Source organism: Delphinapterus leucas, chromosome 7 (genome assembly GCF_059928025.1).
Source record: "Delphinapterus leucas isolate spDelLeu-1000000601 "Yukka" chromosome 7, BTC_Dleu_Yukka2, whole genome shotgun sequence".
In the NCBI taxonomy this organism is placed as follows: domain Eukaryota; kingdom Metazoa; phylum Chordata; class Mammalia; order Artiodactyla; family Monodontidae; genus Delphinapterus; species Delphinapterus leucas.
Window position 1 is genome coordinate 62,420,566 of NC_143135.1, and position 20,934 is coordinate 62,441,499.

At 40.8% G+C, this 20,934-nt stretch overlaps 1 protein-coding gene across 1 annotated transcript; it reads right to left on the minus strand.

The window, feature by feature from the left end:
• Positions 1-182: 182 nt before the first annotated feature.
• CCDC89 (coiled-coil domain containing 89) lies at positions 183-20,844 on the minus strand. The gene has a single exon (XM_089914176.1). It carries the CDS (start codon positions 13,775-13,777, stop codon positions 12,662-12,664), a length of 1,116 nt encoding a protein of 371 aa, XP_089770302.1. The 5' UTR covers positions 13,778-20,844; the 3' UTR covers positions 183-12,661.
• Between the last annotated feature and the right edge of the window lie 90 nt (positions 20,845-20,934).

Consider the following 20,934-nt stretch of genomic DNA (forward strand, 5'->3'; position numbering starts at 1 on the left):
TACAACTCAATATAGGTCCACATGCTTATTTTTATTTTTATTTTTTTTGCGGTACGCGGGCCTCTCACTGTTGTGGCGCACAGGCTCCAGACGCACAGGCTCAGCGGCCATGGCTCAGGGGCCCAGCCGCTCCGCGGCATGTGGGATCTTCCCGGACTGGGGCACGAACCCGTGTCCCTTTCATCAGCAGGCGGACCCTCAACCACTGCGCCACCAGGGAAGCCCCTGGCTAAGTTTTTATATATAGGCCCTTATTACATATGGGAAGGTATCTCTCCCCAGTGGTGGTCACAGTATGTAGTTCCTATGCACTCATGAGAGTGGATTTGTTCTTTTTAGAATGTGCCTATCCGAAAATTAAAAGTGATATCCTTTTTTGTGAATGTGCATTTCTTTGATTATTAGAAGGTTGAATGTTTTTCACATGACCAATTGATTTCTAATGTGAATAGCCTTTTTACCTCCTTAGCCCATTTTTCTCTGAGGTAGGAGAAAATGTTTTTCAGGGAAAATATCTGTCTTTTTCCTTCTTGATTTATATGAACTCTTTGCATTATAAGGAAAACATACCTTTGTCTCTTATATATTTTACAATTTTTCCCCCAGTTGATCACTTACTGGGGGAGGAAAGGGGTAAAAACTTCTTGTTTTGCTATAATTTTTAAATGGTCAATCTATCAAAATTTTCTTCCTGGTTTCTGGCTTTGATGTTAAGCCTAAAAAGGCTTTATTAGCCTAAATAATACTGATATTTACCTATATGTTTTAGAACTTCTTTAATTACTTCTATTTATAATTTACTAAGAGTTTTTAACAAGTGATTATTTCATTTAGCTCCAAATGGAATTTATTCTAGTATAAAATGTGACATAGGAATATAATTTTTTCAAAAAGTTATTTGCCACAATATAATTTATTGAACAATTCATACTTGCCACACTGATTTCCCAACATGTATACCAGATATTAAATTCTTACATAAAGTTGAATCTCTTTCTGGCCTTTTTCTTCTATTTCATTGATCAGTCTAACCATTCTGGAAGCAAAATCACTACACTTTTATGCAATTTTATAATATATTTTAATATGTCATAGGACAAGTCCTTTTTGGTTAGTCTTACTTTCTTAGAATTTTTAATCTCTATTTGAATGTTTATTCTTCCAGATAACTTTATAAAATTTTCCAAGTTCAAAAAAAAGCTGGAATTTTCATGAAAATTGCATTAAATTTATGAATTTATTTTTCCCAGTGACTTTATGCATTTTTTTCCTACTGGACTAAATTATGTCTTCTTTTATATTTTCTAAATGGTTATTGTTGCTACATAGGAAAGCTATTGTTTTTTTGTTAAATTTTTAACTGACTTACCCACTCAACTTTCTTAATAGTTTTTATTTTTAGCTTATTCATTCAAATTTCCATGGTAGACAATTATATCACCTTATTATATATAATGACAATTTTGGCTCCTTCTTTGCAATACTTATTTCGTTATCTTGACTTATAATGAAACAGCATTTCCAGATCGATATCAAATAATGCTGTTAATAACCAACTTACTTGTCTTATTCCTGACTTTAGCAGGAATGCCTCTACTGTTTAGTTGTTGCTTTGAGATGGGTATTTTTATTTGGTTAAGCTCAGTTGCAGGTAACAGAAACCAATTCAGCTATTTTAAGCAGAAAAAGATGTAATACAGAGAAGGTGTTTACAAAGTAATTGGAAGGACTGGAGGAGTGGGCATTAGGCTGGGTGATCAAGAATGCCTCTCAGTACAGTGTGGCCAAACAGGCCTGATAGGTCACTGCTATCTCTGCCCCAGTTGGGAAAGTTATAAATAGAAAGCTGGAATGTTAGCTTCAAGAGCACTGCTGCTGCCAAAACTCTCAACCTGTTGTATTAATTATCTATTGCTGCCTAAAAAGTTACCCCAAACCTAAAAACAGCAATAAAACAACAATAAACATGTGCTTATTGTTGCAGCTTAAAATAACAATAAACATTTGTTATCTCTGGCGGTTTCTATCAGTCAGAAATCTGTAAGTGCCTTGGCTATACAGCTTAGCTCTGGAATTCTCATGGAATTCAGCCAGATTTTGGCCTGGGCTGGAGTCATCTGAAGGCTTGGCTAAAACTAGAGGATCCACTTCCAAGGTGGCTGACAGGTTGCTCCTGGGGGAAGCATCAAAAGAAAGAAAGGGGGCTTCCCTGGTGGCGCAGTGGTTGGGAGTCCGCCTGCCGATGCAGGGGACACAGGTTCGTGCCCCGGCCCGGAAGGATCCCACGTGCCGCGGAGCGGCTGGGCCTGTGAGCCATGGCTGCTGGGCCTGCGCGTTCGGAGCCTGTGCTCCGCAACGGGAGAGGCCACAACAGTGAGAGGCCCACATACCGCAAAAAAAAAAAAAAAAGAAAGAAAGAAAGGAAGAAAGGAAGGACTAATTCGAAAAGATACATGCACCCCATTGTTCATAGCAGCATTATTTATGACAGGCAAGATATGGTAGCAACCTAAGTGTCCATCAACAGATGAATGGCTATATACATATATATATACGAATGGATATATAATATATACATATTTATGGCTGGTATATTACTCAGCCATAAAAAGAATGAAATTCTGCCATTTGCAACAATGTGGATGGACCTAGAGAGTATTATGCTTAGTGAAATAAGTCAGAGAAAGAAAAATACTGTATGTTATCAATTATATGTGGAATCTAAAAAAGTAAACCAAACTAATGTATATAACATAACAGAAACAGACTTACAGATACAGTTAACAAACTAGTTGTTACCAGTAGGGAGAGGGAAGGGGCAAGGGGCAAGATAGAGGTATGGGATTAAGAGATACAAACTACTATGTATTAAATAGATAAGCAGCAAGGATATATTGTACAGCACAGGGAATTACAGCCATTATTTTGTAATAACTTTAAATGGAGTAAAATCTGTAAAAATATTGAATCACTATGCTGTACATCTGAAACTAATATAATATTGTAAATCACCTATAATTGATAGATGATTGATAGATAGATAGATAGATAGAACTAGTGAATGAATACTAGGATGAAAACCCAATGTCTTCAAGAATGTGCTTGGCAGCAAAAACAGCCAAAGCAGAGGGAAAGGATCCCTGCCTCATTTGCATCTTCCAAATATAACTGCAGAGGTGTCTGGCAAATATAATTTGGTTTTGTGTTTCTTTTGTTTTAGTTTTTCCATTTGTGCCATACAGGAAAGCACATTAAAAATGATGAATTGGGAGGCTTCCCTGGTGGCGCAGTGTCTGAGAATCTGCCTGCTAATGCAGGGGACACGGGTTCGAGCCCTGGTCTGGGAAGATCCCACATGCCGCAGAGCGACTGGGCCCGTGAGCCACAACTACTGAGCCTGCGCGTCTGGAGCCTGTGCTCCGCAACAAGAGAGGCCGCGACAGTGAGAGGCCCGCGCACCGCGATGAAGAGTGGCTCCCGCTCGCCGTAACTAGAGAAAGCCCTCGCACAGAAACGAAGACCCAACACAGCCAAAAATAAATAAATAAATTTATAAAAATAAAAAATAAATAAATAAATAAAAATGATGAATTGGGAGATTGGGATTGACATATATACACTAATATGTATTAAAAAAATGGATAACTAATAAGAACCTGCTGTATAAAAAATAAATAAAATAAGATTCAAAAATTCAAAAAAAAAACCACCCACATTAAAAGAGGGACTGAAATACATTATGAGTACCAATCTATCAAATCCTTCACAAAGACCATGACTTTATGGTACTTCATCACCAATACATACATTTATTGGCTTTCCTATAACAGAGAGTTGGTGTAGAGATGGTAGGGAATGCAGCTGAATCAGGGTTGGGATTTTGCTGAATAGATACAGCAGAAGGATAAGAGTGCTACAGAGGCCGGAGTGCTCATTTTAATATAGTTTGCCTATGCACTCATGAAGTATAATCTGTAAAAGGTAGGAACTAAGACCACGAGAGGATTTTTATGATTGGATGAACATTAAAGACTCAAAAGATTGACATTGTCTAGGGTACTATAGGATTATGTTTACAAGTGCTACATATTTGCATGGATTATGTTCAATTCTCAGTGTGCTAGCTGTATTTCCATTCCTTTCCTCTCAAAAAACCATTTCTGAATGTAAATGAATGAGAATTATAGTATTGTGGACTAATCTGGAATCTGATTTATTTTATTTTAAAATGACCAACATTTGTAACCAACTAAAATAGTAACAAATTACTGGTATGCCTCCCAACTAATCAAGCCCCACAGTTGCAGCCCCTGAAGTTGAGATTTGCTGCTCTGGTGGGGAAAGGGAGAGCAGGTGTAGAGGAAGTTTGGGCATTAGAGATTTGGAAGGGTAGGAGCAGAGCTTTTCGTGTTCTGTTGGGAAGGACTCCACTTCTCAGGTGGGAAATTGTCTTATCTCTCACCCCAGGCACCCCAGAGCCAGACCTTGGCTGAGCTGCTCTTGCTTCCCATTGCCAGTTTCAAATAATTTCTCTTCCTCTCTCCTTCACAAACCTGAGCTCTTTATTAACTTTAATTTTTTAAATATTGAAAATCTGCAATCATACAGAGCTAGAGAAAAAAGTATGCTGAATCCCTTGTATGCTCCTCCAAATTTAAGAATTATTAAAATTTTGCCACACTTGCTTCATCCCCCTGCCTTTTTTTCCCCCTGAAATATTGTAAAATAAAAATCCTTGACATATGCCATTTTATCCCTACACACATCACTATACATTTTTCACAATAAGGTCATTATTTCTGTAACCACAATGTCATGATTGCAACTAGTCAAATTATTATGAATTTCTTGGTATCATCTAACCCCAGTCAATATTCAATTGTGTCAAAAATTTCCAGCTACAGATGGCTTGATTGAATAAGGACCCAAAGAATTCTAATACATTCCTTATATCTCTCAAACCTCTTTTAATCTAAGACAGCATTCCTCCACCCCTTTTCACCAATGCCATTTGATTTTCTGAAGAAGCCAGGTCAGTTGTCCTGTTCAATGTCCCATTATTCTATATTTGTCTGTTTGCTTTCTTGTACTGTTTTACTTTCCCCTCATCCCCATATTTCCTGTAAGCAGGAAGTTAGTTCTCAGGGCTTAGTTAGCTTAAGGTTCAACCTTTTTTGCCGGAATACTTCCAAGGAGGCGCTGCTCTTCATGGCGAGTCACCTCAGGAGGCATATAACATCTAGCTTTCCTGTTTTTAGTGATGCTAAGATTGATCAATGTCTTCAAATGGTGACAGTAAAATTCTCCATTAACCTTTCTCCTAATGGTTTCATCTAATGATGACCAGTGCCTGAATACATTATTTCACTACTTTTATTACCTGGGATTCTTTTATTATCTGGGATTTTTCAGTGAAAAGCAACTTTATCTCACCACGTATGGGCCATTTCCCCTGTGAAATACAGGGGATAGGAAAAGTAGGATAAGTGCTCACTCACTGAAAGCTTTAGCTCTCTGATTTCCTCTTCACCCAGTAAGATCTTATTTAAGGATACCCAGTAAGTGACATGATTTGAAACAAGGCAGTCTGATGCCAATGCTCCCCTTCACTCACTGCACTAATACCTTGACTAGTTTGTTGATCACAGATTTGGGTTTCTAAAGGGCGTAGTGAAAGGATTTGAGTGGGGATAGGGCATGGGGAGGATTGAGCTAAGATTTCTGATAGGGATGGAGATAAATATGGATGTGAGCATAATTGGATTAATCTAGCCAGAGTCTCTTGTTAGAGTCTACCGTGAGTGCTTATTCCGCAGCCCTAGATGGTGTGGCTATTGTGAAAGCAGTTTTCTTACCAAGAACAGGAAGTGCTATGAAGCCTTCTGAGCTTCTTTTTAATGTTTTCCTCCTCTCTGCTCTTGGACAATTCTTATACATTATATAGGCTTTAACTTAAATGCCACTTCTAGGAAAAGCTTTCCCTAACCTCTTCTACCTTATGTTAAGAAACCCTGCTATGCACTCCCATGTCATCCTATCCTTTAGCATTTTCTTCTTACCCACTAGGACGCAGATTCAGCGAGGATAAGGGCTCTGCGTTGCTCACGTTGTGCCCAGCATTTAACATAGTGCCGAGACAATAATAGGCTCTCAATAAATATTTGTTACATTAATGAGATATATTAAATAGATTAGTTATTAATTAAAATTGAATATCAGAATGGCTTGGCCTGCCCTACCTCTACATCTTTTTTGTCTGTTAGGGCAAAACCAAAAACCAACACCCAAAGCCTAAAAACTTGAATAGATGAGAAAATAGGCTTTCCAAAATCTAAAATTTAGGTCTCACACAGACATGTGAAAACCCATGAGAAAAGTTAATACATTTAAATCTTTATACTTAGGAGAGAAATAGGAATCATAGGAGGCACTCCTTAGGGTAGAAAAAGATACTGTCATTAGCCGTATGTGGCTGAACATTAATGAAATCAGCAGCTTCCAGCTGAATGGCCTGACCCAGATCTGTCAGGCCATATTTGGCTCTATAGAAAATATGTCTTGTCTACTCAGTTCTTGGGGAAAGAAAAATCTGTAGGCTTTTTGAGTCATCTGCACAGAAATACAGCTTATTGGGAAGCAATTATGCAGAAGATATTTTTTGTTTTTAATTTTAATATACATGTGCATATATATATATATATATTTGGGGGGGGGCAGCTGTGCCGTGCACCTTGTGGGATCTTAGTTCCCCGACCAGGGATTGAACCCAGGCCCTCGGCAGTGAAAGCACAGGGTTGTAACCACTGGACTGCCAGGGAATTCCCAATTTTACTATATTTTTAAAGGGGTGATATATTCACATGGTTCAAGAGTCAAATGATACAAAATGGGATAAGTTGAGAAGTTTCCTTCACACTCCCATCCTTTACCAGCCCTGTCCCCACACTCATCCACGCCACTAATAAACACTTTCTTTTTAGCATTTCTTTTTTCCAATATTTATTTACACAGATGGGAGTACATATGTTTACATTCTTATCCCCCCCCATTCTCTCCCCCTTACACAAAGTAATATATGATAGATATTCTGCACCCTGTTTGTTTTTTTTAATAAATTAATTTATTTAATTTATGTATTTTTGACTGCGTTGGGTCCTTGAGCTGTGCGCAGGCTTTCTCTAGTTGTGGCAAGCAGGGGCTACTCATTGCGGTGGCTTCTCTTGTTATGGAGCACGGGCTCTAGGCTCTTGGGCTCTAGAGCGCAGGCTCAGTAGTTGTGGCACACAGGCTTAGTTGCTCTGCAGCATGTGGGATCTTCCCGGACCAGGGCTCGAACCTGTGTCCCCTGCATTGGCAGGCGGATTCTTAACCACTGCACCACCAGGGAAGCCCCTGCACCCTGTTTTTTTCCCCTACATATATCCTGGAGATATTTCTATTATCAGTGTACAGAGAGCTTCCTTTTTCTTTCTTCCTTTTTCTTGCTTTTCTTTTCTTTTTTTTTTTTTTTTGCATTTGCAATGTATTCCAAGGTATGGAGGGCCCACAGTTTATTTAATTGTTTCCATACTGACGGTATGTAGGGTATTTCCAATCTTTTCCTATTCCAAACAATTCCATAATGAATCATCTTAAACATGAAAGGGAAGATTATTTTACACTAGTGCAAATAAGAGTGGATTAGAAGCATTAAATAGGGAGAGTCTGACAAATAGCTAGGATAAGTCCCTTTGTTGAACTGAGGAGTGAGGGGGTTGGAGAAGGGGCATTGTAGTTAGTTGAATGTGTAATGAATGACCAGGGAGTTCTGTCCAAGGGGAAATTTTTTTCTTGGATTAGTTTTTGCCAAATGGGATAAACAGAAGGTTTGAAAAGAACAACATCAAGTAGCCCTAGGCCCTTACATTTAATAAGATGTTCTTAATGTTTGGAAAATATCCAGTTTGTCCTTAAGGAGATGGACAAATGATTAGAAAAGTCCATTCTTGGCCACCTCCCAAAATTCCAACAACTTTTTTAAGAGGCTGAGATTGAAAGAAAAAAAGACTCCCTGCCTGATAAAGCCCTGTCAATCTAAGTAGATGTGGTACAGCAGACACTGTTGGTGGCCCACCCAACATCCATCTCCCTTCATCCTCGCTGGCAAAGCCCTGCTTTTGTCAGGTAGCCCCATGTACTATATGCCACAGAGATTGGCTTCATTCCTATCCTATCCAGGATCCAGGCAGATCCTGATTGGTCCAAGTCAGTCATGGTGGCAACATTGCCCATGAAGATGTTTGGTTGGGGTATTTGCATATGGCCCAATTTTGGCCAATGATAATGAAGACAAGTCATCTGGTCAGCTTTGGGGAGAGTAGTTAGGGTCGTGGCCCTTTTTCCTTTATTCATGTGCCAAGAGGTAGTATCTCAAATGTCTGCCCAGTTCTCTTCATCTTGTCATAGTGGGGAACAGAGAATCATTCCTGCCCCGACCCAGCCACCGCTACTCCACAGGTACCTGAGTCAATGAGGGCTGGATAGAACAGCAAGCATCCGCGCAGGTATTCCTTCAAACAATGTTCTTTAAAGGTTTAACTTCAATGTAGTGGAGTTGGGGAGAAATAGATTTTCTATCAATACTTTGTTCATTAGAAACAAATTAACTTCAGTTAATTTTCACTAAATGAAACGGAGACAGTGTTGTGAAAACATCAGCCAGTCAGTTCACTTTTCCTGTAGTTCTCCTTCCTTTTCTAGCTCTCTTTGATTTTTTTTTGAACCAGACAAGTTCCTTAGAGGCACACTGAAGGGCTTACAGTGTAGGTGACACAAAAGATCACACTTAGCTACACAGCACTAGTCACATGTTATTTGGTTTTAGAATCTCTGTTCTATGGATTTTCATTTTAGGGTTACTGCTTGTGGATGCCACAGACAAATTCACCGGGGATCTAGGTCTGCTTTAGAAAGTTTTGTTGTTTTGTTTTTAAATTTCTCCTCAAGGGCAGTAATTTGGAGGTGGCTGATTTACATTTTGGCAGTTTGTTCCAATGATAAGCATGGCTTTACAGATGAGCATACCACAATAACTAATCTAGTTGCCCATGCCCTAATCTGGTCTGGGTTACAGATTAAATACAAGATAAGCACTGAGAGTGGAATTACAAAGTGCTGTGGAGCACAGAGGGGGAAAAAAAACCCAAGCAAACAAACAAACAAACAAAAAACGTTGCCCTTTTGTGGCTGGTTAGAAGGTGGTTTGTATACTGGGAAAAAGCATGGGTTTTAGAGCCAGAAAGCAGGTCCAGCTACATAATTTGCTGTGCCCAGCATAAAATGAAAATGTGGAGCCCCTTGCCACACAATTATTAAGAACCTCAAGGCAGCAGCAGTAGAACCAAGTGCAGGGTCCCCGTGCAGGTGGCACGTCCATGAAGCCGGTCCTCCCAGAGGGGCTTGGGTTCAAATCTCACCCCTGCCACCCCAAAACTTGCTGGCTTTGGGCGAGTCACCCTCTCTCTCTGAGTCTCATTTTTTATCTATAAAATAGTGATAACTGAACCTCCCTTGAAGAGTTGGTATGAGGGTGACATGAAAAGCACTTGACACATGATAGGTTCACATTACTCTTACTTTCTTCCTTTGTGTTGTGGGCTCCTTTCCTCAGCTGTTCTCTAGGCATCCATCTTTAACCTTCTATTTTCATTACCCACTTTCTTTTCAATATCTTTCAAAAGGGTATTAGAGTGAGCATTATGAAATGGCCCACATCTAATCATTTGTAACCTACAAAGTGGCAATTTTATATGGTTCAACCTAACACAAACTCCTTAGCATGACTGAACAGTATTGTCCTTAGACCCGGGCAACTGAGACCCTTTCTTTGTGCCCACGTTTTAGGGAGCATGCACCTTACCCATCCCCCATGCTCTTCCAGACGCACCCTTCCCTCCTAATGAAGAGCCCAGGTGGCAAGTCCTCTACTAGCCCACACTCCTGTACAAGGATCCTAGAATTCCCTGCTCAAATGGCCCTCAGGACCCGCTTGGTCTTTGCCCAGGAGCCCCTTCCTCCTCCTCGCAGGCTGGGCACAAAAGTTGAATGGGAGAGATCACCACCCCACCCGACAGCTGTTTGGGCGGAGCTTGCACGGGCCAGCGTGGGTGGAGGAGGGGGCGGGAAGAGATGCTGGCACGCATGCGCACCAGTCTCTTCGCTAATCCGCCCGAACCTGCATGGGAGGAGGAAGAGGGCTCGTCTGTGGCTCCTGTTTGTACACTTGCCAGTCTCCTCCCGCCTCTCTTCGCTTCTTTCTATCTGCAGAGATGCTTCTCTGCACCTCCTCCCAACTACTTATGATTTCCAAGTATTCTGGACATTCTTTAAAACCTCTGTGACTTTCTACACGATGCTGTCTGAAATCTTTCTCCCTTTTGAACACCTGATAAAATTCTACTAGTTATTTAAGAACCAGCTTATATATCAACTTCTGTGTTAGTCATCCCGGGCAATCCTCTCTACTGCTCTTTTGCCCCTGGGCTAGACTGTGTGGGAGCTCTTCCAGGGCAGAAAACATGCTTCTTCATGCTTACTCTCAGTGCCCACCCCCAGAGCTTGGTACTCAGTAGACAGTCAATAAATCTTTCAGTGTGATGTTGTCATCAAAATCCCAGTTCCCCAGGGACCAACTGGCCTTGAGCAAATTACTGAATCTCAGTGTCCTCTTCTTTGAAACAGAAATGAACACTATTAGCTTCTTCAGTGGTGCTAAGGATTAAATAAAACAATACATTGAAAGTGCTTCAGCACAATGATAAATACTATGGACTCAGTAAAGGGTAACCTTAATCAGCTCCTATATATTCTGATTCTTGGTAATGTGTAAGAGGAAGTAAATAGTCCTTTCATGCCAGCAAGGTGGATCCTTGGAATTTGTATTTAATACCACAATCTTAATAGAACTGTGAGAAAATAGGTTTTAAAAATTGCTTTAGGTAAGGCAAGTGATGCTTAAAATTGTTTATTAAAAAGGTACCAAGTAATATTTTTTAATAAATTCAAATCATTACGTAACTCTTGGCGCTCTTGGCACTAAATGGGTGAGAAAAATACTACACTGCAATCTATTTTGGGAAGTATTCATAATAATGCTTCTATGTCAACTAAATACAGGGAAATAAGGAAGCATAAAGTGTAGTTTTACATCTACCTCTTTAAGAACTTTGCATAAATATAATAACTATTATCTGTTTTTATCATTACACATTTAAGTATTCCTACAAAAATGATGTAAGTATACATATATACATTCCATTTAGATGGGGTTTTTTTATAAAGGAGTTGCAAGAAAATATGTTAATAGAAACACAACAATCACTATGTGTTGCTACAGGTATCATATCCAGTGTGCTATGATCTATTACCCCAAACTGGGGACTTTTGTCTATTAGCATATTGTGCAATATTAAATGAAACTACTGATATTTGCTTTCTTGTACCTCTAAATCCTGTTTTTATTAAGGAGAAAAACCAAGAAAATGGAATGTGATCTAAGCTTGCAGGAGAAATTAAAATGGGTTGATTTTACTTACTTGAATCTTATTGCTCATATAGACTGACTATAATAAAGTTTGCCTACTTTGGAAAAGAATTTAACTGACTATAATAAAGTCTGCCTACTTTGGAAAAGAATTTAACTGACTATAATAAAGTCTGCCTACTTTGGAAAAGAATTTAATGAGCTCAATTTTTGTTCTCCGAGCTAGTGCGACTAAAATAAAATAGAAAGGATGCTGCCATAAAGCAGGTGAAGCAAGCAACTGTTTGGTCCGTTGCAAAATCAGACACTTTTCTGCAAGTTATCCATGCTCTTAATATGCTATTAACTGTTATAGCTTACAGTCTCAACTACGGGAGATTACAAGCCTACCTATCTACAAGGGCTAATTATGCTAGTTTTTTCTTTTCACAGTAACACATCCCATTGCACTTTTAAGATTCACTCAAAGGGACTTCTCTGGCGGCGCAGTGATTAAGAATCCGCCTGCCAATGCAGGAGACATGGGTTCAATCCCTGGTCCGGGAAGATCCCACATGCCGCGGAGCAACTAAGCCCATGTGCCACAACTACTGAGACTGCACTCTAGAGCCCTCGAGCCACAACTACCGAGCCTGCGTGCCTAGAGCCCGTGCTCTTCAACAAGAGAAGCCATCGCAATGAGAAGCCCACACACCGCAACAAAGAGTAGCCCCCGCTCACCACAGCTAGAGAAAGCCCGTATGCAGCAATGAAGACCCAACACAGCCAAAAATAAATAAATTAAAAAAAAAAAAGATTCACTCAAGTCCACAATGGCTGCTAATTTTAAAACTTAGGACACATGAAGATACCTGAGGTTGAGAATGAATGAGTTATGGGGGAGGTGGAGATACTGATAGCAAACTTGGGGAGATTTCAAAGGCACAGAAAGAAATTTGGTTAATCTCGTGTATTCTAGGTGGTAGGACTGAAAATTAGTGTTATCCTGACAATGGCAACAACAATGTCATAGTAAAGTAGTTTTTCTTTGAGTGGTCTCTTGTACTTAAAAGTAGAATAAATGGAATCCCATCTTTACTCTCGCCACAAGGCACAAATACTTGATTTCTAAATTGGAGGCCAGAGGAACCAGAAGCTTCCTTATGGAAAGAGATGGCGGAGTTTGGCGTTGAGTTCTCTCTCCTTGCTTAAAAGATCCAGGCTGTGCTTTTTGAAGGCTTCTGACTGCAGCCTGAGTTCATCGTAGGCCTTCTGGATCCCATCTACCCTGCGCTGGAGTTCCCGGACTCTCGAGTTACTGTCCACGGCCACTGCCTCTTGTTCGAACCGCTCTAGCGCACGCCTCCTGGCCACATCGGCCGTCTCCAACTTCTCCTCAAGCTGGCGGATCTCTGCTTGCTTGTTCTGAAGCGCCTTGCCCCTCTCCATGGACAGCTGCAACAGCTCGTCTTTCTCACAAGTGACGGTCTGCAGCCTGGCCTGCAGCTCCCGGTTCAGCTGGCTGTGTGCCTGCTCGGCCTTGGCCATCTGCTCCATGGCCTGTTGGTGCTGCTGCTTGAGGCTCTGCAGCTGGCTGCGCAGCTGCTCTGTGTCCTTGGTGTGGGCACAGGCCTGCTGGCTCTGGAACAGCTCCAGCAGTTCCTTCTCTCGGGCCTGGGCCTGGCAGGCCTCCTGAGCGCTCCTCTGTTTCAGAGACTCCAGCTCCTTGGTGAGGGCCTCACTCCGGGCAGTGAGCTGCAATACTTTGGCCTCCTGGTCCTTCAGCGCCTGGCTGAAGAGGTGGTCATTCTCCATCCTCAGCTTCTCATTCTCCTCTCTCAGCTTGATGTTCTGACTTTTGTGTTCGTCCTTGAAGCGGATCATCAACTCGTGGTTGGCTGCCAGGGTCATAAAGCGTTCCTCCAGCCTCTGGGCCTGCTCGCTCTTGGCCTTCAGCTTCTCAGCATCCTGCATCCTCTTCTCCTCCAGCTCTGTGTTGAGCAGCTCCAGGATCTGGCAGCGCTCCAGGGCCTCGTCTGACCTCCGCTTCAGGATGCAGATGAGCTGGGACTGCTCCTGGATGCGGGAGTACAGCTTCGCCTTCTCACTCTTCTCCTCTTCGGACAGTCCCCGGAGGTTTGCCAAGGCTTCCCTCAGACCATCCAGTTCCTTAAACTCCATCTCCTCTTCCTGGTTTTCTAGATTTTTGTTTTGCTTATCTAAGGGTTCTTCAGAGGGTGGGGTGTCCATCCTGAGAGCCGTCTCTTCCTGAGGCATCAGCACTCTCCTCTACTATCGGCTGACTGCACTGCCTCCCCCCTCCAGATTTCAAAAGCCGCGGTGTTGCTAGGGACTCCTGGCAATGTCTAGCAGTCGTTTTTTCACCCAGTAAGGAGCCCTGTGATTGGTGGACAGGTCTTCAGAATGCTGTGAAGTAACCACAGGGGGACTCCGGTGAGTCCAGAACCAATCTGGTCAGGTTATACTTGCCTATCTAACCAGTCACAGCTCTCAGCCCAGTGTCTGGCCTGTACTGTACAGAGATGCCAAGCCCACCTGATTTCCAGCCAGCATCAGGGGAAGAAGCCTGACTCCACATAATTTCTTGGGGGAGTAAACAAATCAAGCAGTGGTGACATATTCCTCTTCCCTCTCCCGGCTTCAGTGGTCATGAGAATAAAGTCCTCTCTGTGGAAAGTGTTGGCTCCTTAAAAAATTTGCAATCTATAAATACAAAGTAGCAGTAGTACTCTGAGAGCGGTGATCCTAAATGGCTGTGAGTTTGTACCTGCAGTGTTTAACACACCTCAGAGAAAGAGCAAACCCCAGAGAAATTTCTTTTGTTTCCCGAAGCATTGTCCCCAACCGGGAATACATTTTATTAGCTATTCAGCACTCCCTGTTTTACCCACTGGCACAACAGGGTTACAGAGAAAAGCTTAATGGACGATATAGATGTGATAAACATTAAAACAGAAAAAAGATTCAAATGAGGCTTACCTTATACACACCAAAGTCAATTCCAGATGGATTAAACAGTTAAATGTAAAGACTAAAATGAAAACAAAGTATTAAAAATGGAAACTAGAGGAAAACAAAGGTAAGCATTAAAGTTCTGGGTCAGGAAGGACTTTCTTAGCTTAAATGTTATGTAAGAGATGAATAAGGTAACACTCAATTTGACTTAAACATCTAAAGTTATATATAATTTACAAAACTATGTGACTCTGAGGTCTGGAGCCCCTTCTTCCTCAGGACCTGCCTGACGTTTTAGTTTTATTCCCTAGCCTAACACCAGCTATTGACGTTTCCCTAGCAGGCCCTGTCTGTAGGTGTTCCCTCTGCCTGGAATGCTTTTTCCCACTTTGTCCCTTGTCACTCTAGTAATTTACTCAGCATTTTATACTTAGATAAGAATCACCTCCTCTGTGAAGCCTCTCCTAGCCCGTAAGTGTAGACGTGACCACTCACCTCTTTTAGTGCGGCCACTCTAGTCTATTTGTACTTCCAACAGAGCATTTGAAAGCCTTACTGCACTCATCATTTACTCCCCTGCCTTCCCCTGTTAAACTCTGAGATCCTTAGGGGCGGGAACTGTGTCTGTTTCATCCTTGATGACTAGACCAATGCCTTGGGGAGACTCAGATAAATATGTGTTGAATGGATGTTGAAGGCAAAAATCGAATAGAGAAAACTATCCACCATAAATATGACAGACAACAGATTTATATTTTTACAAAGAGCCTGTACAAATCAATAAAGCATTAACATCTTAAAAGAGAAATAAACAATTGAATTCACAGATGAGGGGACAGAAATGGCCAAGAATTGAACCCTATCAGGGATCCAATAAATATAAGTTAACATTAGATATCATTTCATCTATCAAATTAGTCAAAAATTTTCCCCTTCTTTTAAGATGACCCAGATACCTGGTATTTAAGATACCTGGTATTATTATTTAAGATACCTGGTAAGGGTATACCTGGTATTTAAGATACCTGGTATTATTATTTAAGATACCTGGTAAGGGTATAGTGAAATGGGTGCTCTCTTATACCATGGTAAAAGTCAATTGATGTATTGAGAACTTAAAGCACCTTTATGCCTTTTGAACTAATGATTGTCCATCTGGGAGAGATCTTTGTTGAAAGAAAGGCCTTTTTCTGAAAGAAAAAGTTTTGCTCCAAGTGTGGTTTATAACGGCTAAAAGTTGGAAACCAAAATGTCAAAAAAGAGAAAATTTAAAGAAAATTATGATATTTTCATACAATAGAATATTATGTAGACATTAAACGTTATCATGTTTATAGGTAATTTAATGGCATGGAAATACTTGTGTTTGAAAGATAATTGAAAAAAGCGAGATAAAAAAGTTAAAATTTAGAATGATCTTAATGATGTGAAAACTTAAACACAGAGCAAAGAGTTAGCTATTCCTGCAATCACTGTTAAGTCTGTGGTCAGACTTAATTTCTCAAGTCATGATGATAAGGAAAAAGCCTGGGGTGTTATTATACATGGATGGATTTTTAAATGCTTCAGGTTTCACTTGGAGCAAAATAGATCTGAAAGAAGAGTTTGAGATTTTTGCTTTGGTCTCAAAGATCAGGATCTCCTCTCCCAAATCCTGAATCTGTCTATCAGGGAAAGCTTTCACCAGCAAAAGGCTGGGAAAATTTCCTGAACTAAAATTTTAATAACTTAAATTATAGGTTATTTAGGGTTTATGAAAGTGAATTTAAAAATGTGAGTGAAACTTACTTTTAATTTCCCCCTCACATCTCTTCTTCACTTTTCCTTAAATTTCAAGCTTCATATACTGAAATGGAACTTGAAAAACTGAGGCAAGTGACTAGAAAATTAGAATAGTCCTCATTTAAATAAAAGGGTCAGACATACATTGAAAATTTTTTTGCTGATTATCATATATGGTTGTCTGATGTAATAAAGTGAATTCACAGAATATGTTTCCTAAGAAAAGAAAAGAGGAAAAATACTCAAGATGTTAATAGCAGTTGTTTCTTGAGGATGAGCTTATGGATGCTTTCCCCTCTCTTTGTACCTAAGTCCCTTGCACATAATGGATGCTCAATGAAATCTGTTGATTAAATACATTTTCTACATTAGGAATATTTTATATATCTCTTCTACATTAAAATTATTTTAAATATTAAATTCATAGATCACTTGTCAAGGTTAAGAATCTCAAAAGATCCTAATCAGTATTCATTCACTGATTTATTCAACAAACATTTGTAACGTATGGTGTGGTGCTAGATGCTAAGTATACATTAATAAATTAGGTATATCACTCTTCTCAGAGAACTTTCAGTTTAGTAATAATGACTTTTGGCTCCTTTCTGGCATGGTTTTCTTTGTTATGCCATTTTCCCACCTACCTTTGAGCCTGAAGGTATCCAGTATATTCCAGAGGTCCAAGTCATGAGCCTTGGCCAATGTTCTCCCTAGTGGTGACCAACGAGTTCCCTCCACTTGTCTTTGTTAAGTCTTTTAACATCTCCTTTTTAAAGCTGCTATTTACAGAGTTCTTCTATATGCCCTACATAGTACTAGGCATTTGTACATCTTCTCTCATTTAATTCTGACAATATTCTTGAAACATAGGCATTATTATCCACATTTTATAGTTGGCAGGGAACAAAGAAACTAATGCACAGAGAGGTTAAGTTGTCCCAAGTCACTCAGAGAGTAAGTGATAGAGACAGAATTCAAACCCAGATTTTTTGATACCGAACCCCATGGTCTTTAGTTCATCATTCATTCATTTGCTTAATCATTCATTTGTTCAATTCACATACTGAGAAACTGTTATGTCCAAGGTTTGCAGTCCCAGTTCTTAAGATAATTACCATCTAATGATGGAGACAAATAATAGAAAAACAGCAATTCAGTATGATAACTGCTAACATAATCATGGATCAATTGGACACATCACTCTTCTCAAAGAATAAAAATAGGGGCACAACGATCTGAAATCTGATCCCACATCCTGACTGAGGTGTTGAATGTGAAGAGTGAGAGTCTTCTTTTTGTAAGGCTGAAGAAGAACCAGTTCTTTAGGAACAAGTCAGCCAAAGAAGTGGAAGGAATGTTCTGTGATTGGATCAAATGTGTGGGAGCATTTGTTTTGTAAAACAAACTAGTGAAATTAGTGAATGAGCCTGTGGGGGAGTGGAGACAGGAGAGGAAATAGGAGAGCCATCCCAAAGGAGAATGGGGATTCTTCTTGGGACAAGAATTCTTCTTGGGACAACTTAACCTCTCTGTGCTTTAGTTTCTTTGTTCCCTGCCAACTATAAAATGTGGATAATAATGCCTATGTTTCAAGAATATTGTCAGAATTAAATGAGAGAAGACGTACAAATGCCTAAGAGTACAAGAGAAGGCAGATGTTCGGGGACTTTTTACTTAAATGGTGAGTATGGATGAGAGATGTACAAAGAAGTCCAAGCAAGTTCCCTGGACATAAGCCTAGGCTAACAGTAATCATGCTTTGGTGGGCTCCTAGGCCATGTGAACAGGTTATGCAGTTCCCAGGATCCTCACCATCTACTTAAAAGCTGCAGCAGTCATGATGGTTGGGGAAATTTCGGCCTCCCTGGAAACAGTCAGCAGTGACTCTTTGGAATATTATTTCATTTTTTAAATAATGGAATTTTGAAGCATTTTCACCAAAGGGGGAAACAAATTACATGGCTACCTAGCTCTTCATTTCTCCAGTGCCCATGTGTATGATACCCTATTCTTCTGAAAATGGATCACCTCTCCCTGGCCACAGGACGGACACATAATCCACGCAGGGCCAAGCATAAGGTCTTACCCTATCCATTCCTGGCTACCGTGAGTGGTCCAATAGGTGGGGACATGACCCAAGCCTGGCCAGTTTCTCCCAGAGCTCTCTCAAGCTGAATCCAGGAAAGAGAGGTGCTTTAGCTGAGAGCTTGTGATGCTGGAGCTGCCTGTCCCTGAGGAAGAGGAGAGACAGTATCTGAGTTCCTGGTTCCAGCCCACGAGTCCCCAAAGTAATCTAGTTCCTGTAGTACTTCCTTAATTCTCTGGGCTAACAGTTTATTTCCAATAAATCCCCCTTTTGGGCTTATTTCTGGTTTGGTTTCTGGAAAAAGAAAAAGAGCCCTAAAACATGCAGTTCAAGGAAATGCCTCCAGTTTAAGAAAATAAAAGATTTCAGCAGGGACTTCGCCTAAATATCCCACTGGATGAAAAGTCTGTCAACTTGAGTTCACCAAAGAATTCAGGTTGCCTACACTTTATAATGCATGAAAATCCCATTTAGCCTTCCTCTTGTAGCCAGGTGAGATTAAAGCTTTTATAGATTTTTTCGGAAAAACAATGTGACACGACATCCCCTTGGATGACCCGAGGCAGTTGGAAGTTCTGTGGGCAGATGCAAGGATGGTTCTATTGTCCCCTCTGGTGTTTTGGGGATCTGGGGATGGGGGAGGCGGGCATTCCTAGTCCTAGATGGGGAGATACCAGAACTCATCTCATTCATGCTTCATAGCTGGCTGGATGCTGGCAGATGGCTGAGCAGGTAACTGAAAAAAGGGCTGAGAAAGTAGCTTGTACTATGAAGTGGCAGGAGCTGGAACAGGATTTGCACTTCTGCTATGGCTCCAGCCGATCTTGGAGATGTGCCTCCTTTCACCTCATCTTGTCCCTCCCTGCAGCCAGAACAGGAAGAGGAAATACAGCTAGATTAACCACCCTCCTAAAAGACCTTGAGAGACAATGAGGGAAGGGTGTTGTTTTAGGTTAGTTGCTCTTACTGGCCAGTGGGTCGAAGGTTCTAGCATCTGTTTCGGGGAAAGGAGGCAAGCACTCCAGATGTTTTCAATGACGTTCGTTAGATACCTGTTGTAAGATCTCACCCTCCCCTCACCACCCAGGCTTCCCCCAACCTATATTAAATCAGGGCTTGTTTTGAGATGGTGAGCTAGTGGGGTTCTAAGGGGGAGTAATGCTTTATGTATCAAATGACCCAAAAATGTCTTTGTGGAAAACTTTAAGAATAAATGTTAATGTATCTTCAAAGCTTTTCAACTACTTTTTTTTTTTTTTTTAATTTTTGGCTGCGTTGGGTCTTCATTGCTGTGTGCAGGCTTTTCTCTAGTTGCGGCGAGCAGGGGCTACTTTTCATTGTGGTGCGTGAGCTTCTCATTGCGGTGGCTTCTCTTGTTGTGGAGCACAGGCTCTAGGCACGTGGGCTTCAGTAGTTGTGGCACATGGTCTCAGTAGTTGTAGCTCGCGGGCTCAGTAGTTGTGGCTCACGGGCTGTAGAGCACAGGCTCAGCAGTTGTGGTGCATGGGCTTAGTTGCTCCACGGCATGTGGGATCTTCCCGGACCAGGGCTCGAACCCGAGTCTCCTGCATTGGCAGGTGGATTCTTAACCACTGCGCCACCAGGGAAGTCCCTCAACTACTTTTTAAAAATAAAAGTTCTACTCTTAATAACACAGCTGAAGCTTCCCATTTAGAGGAAATGATGCCCAGAGTTGCAGTAAAGACTCTGGAGAAATATTAGCCCAAAAGTTCTTTAGCCTTGCTAGGGAATTTAGATTTTAGGGTTCTTAACATAAAGTATTTCATTTAAAACAAGAACTAAGATTAATTTGACAATTAACTCATATAATAATTTATTCTAAGGGTTTTTACAAAATACTTTATGAAAATTATACAGACACAGGAAGTACAGTATAATTTAACAATTTACATTCTAATTAAAACTTTGTTGCAAGGCATGTCTGAGACCACTCTCATGCTCTTTTCATATAGTAGAGTTATAAGAAAAACAGAATCTCATATATGCAAGGTTTTTGTTTTATATACGGCACTCTATTACAAAATACAAGCTTGAGACTTATCTTAGGAGAAAATTAAGCCCAAAACTAAATTCCACCTATGGCCAGTGGGTGGCACCAAAGCACATTCGGGACTTTAACACTGGGAAAAGGGAAAGTCTCTCAAGGCAAAAAATATACGCAGTAAATATAGTCTCATTGCCCTAACATGGAATTCCATTTTCAATAGAGATTACAGAGTAAATAGCTTTCTTATGAACAAATTCTTCATCATCACTGATATTCTGCCTTTTTTTCCCCTCGTAGGAGTATCTTTCAGTCACTCTTCTACAAACCAACATTTCTTCAGTTCATGCAAGGGTTTTCAATGATCAAGTGGCAGGCCCCTCTAACTGTAGCACAAAACTGTGGTTTGAAACACGTGGTGGTGGGACTTCCCTGGTGGTCCAGTGGGTAAGACTCCACGCTTCCAGTACAGGGGGCGTGGGTTCGATCCCTGGTCGGGGAATTAAGATCCGACACGCCTTGTGGCACGGCCAAAAAATGAAAAAAAAAAAAAAGAAAGAAACACATGATGGCAAATTGGAAAAC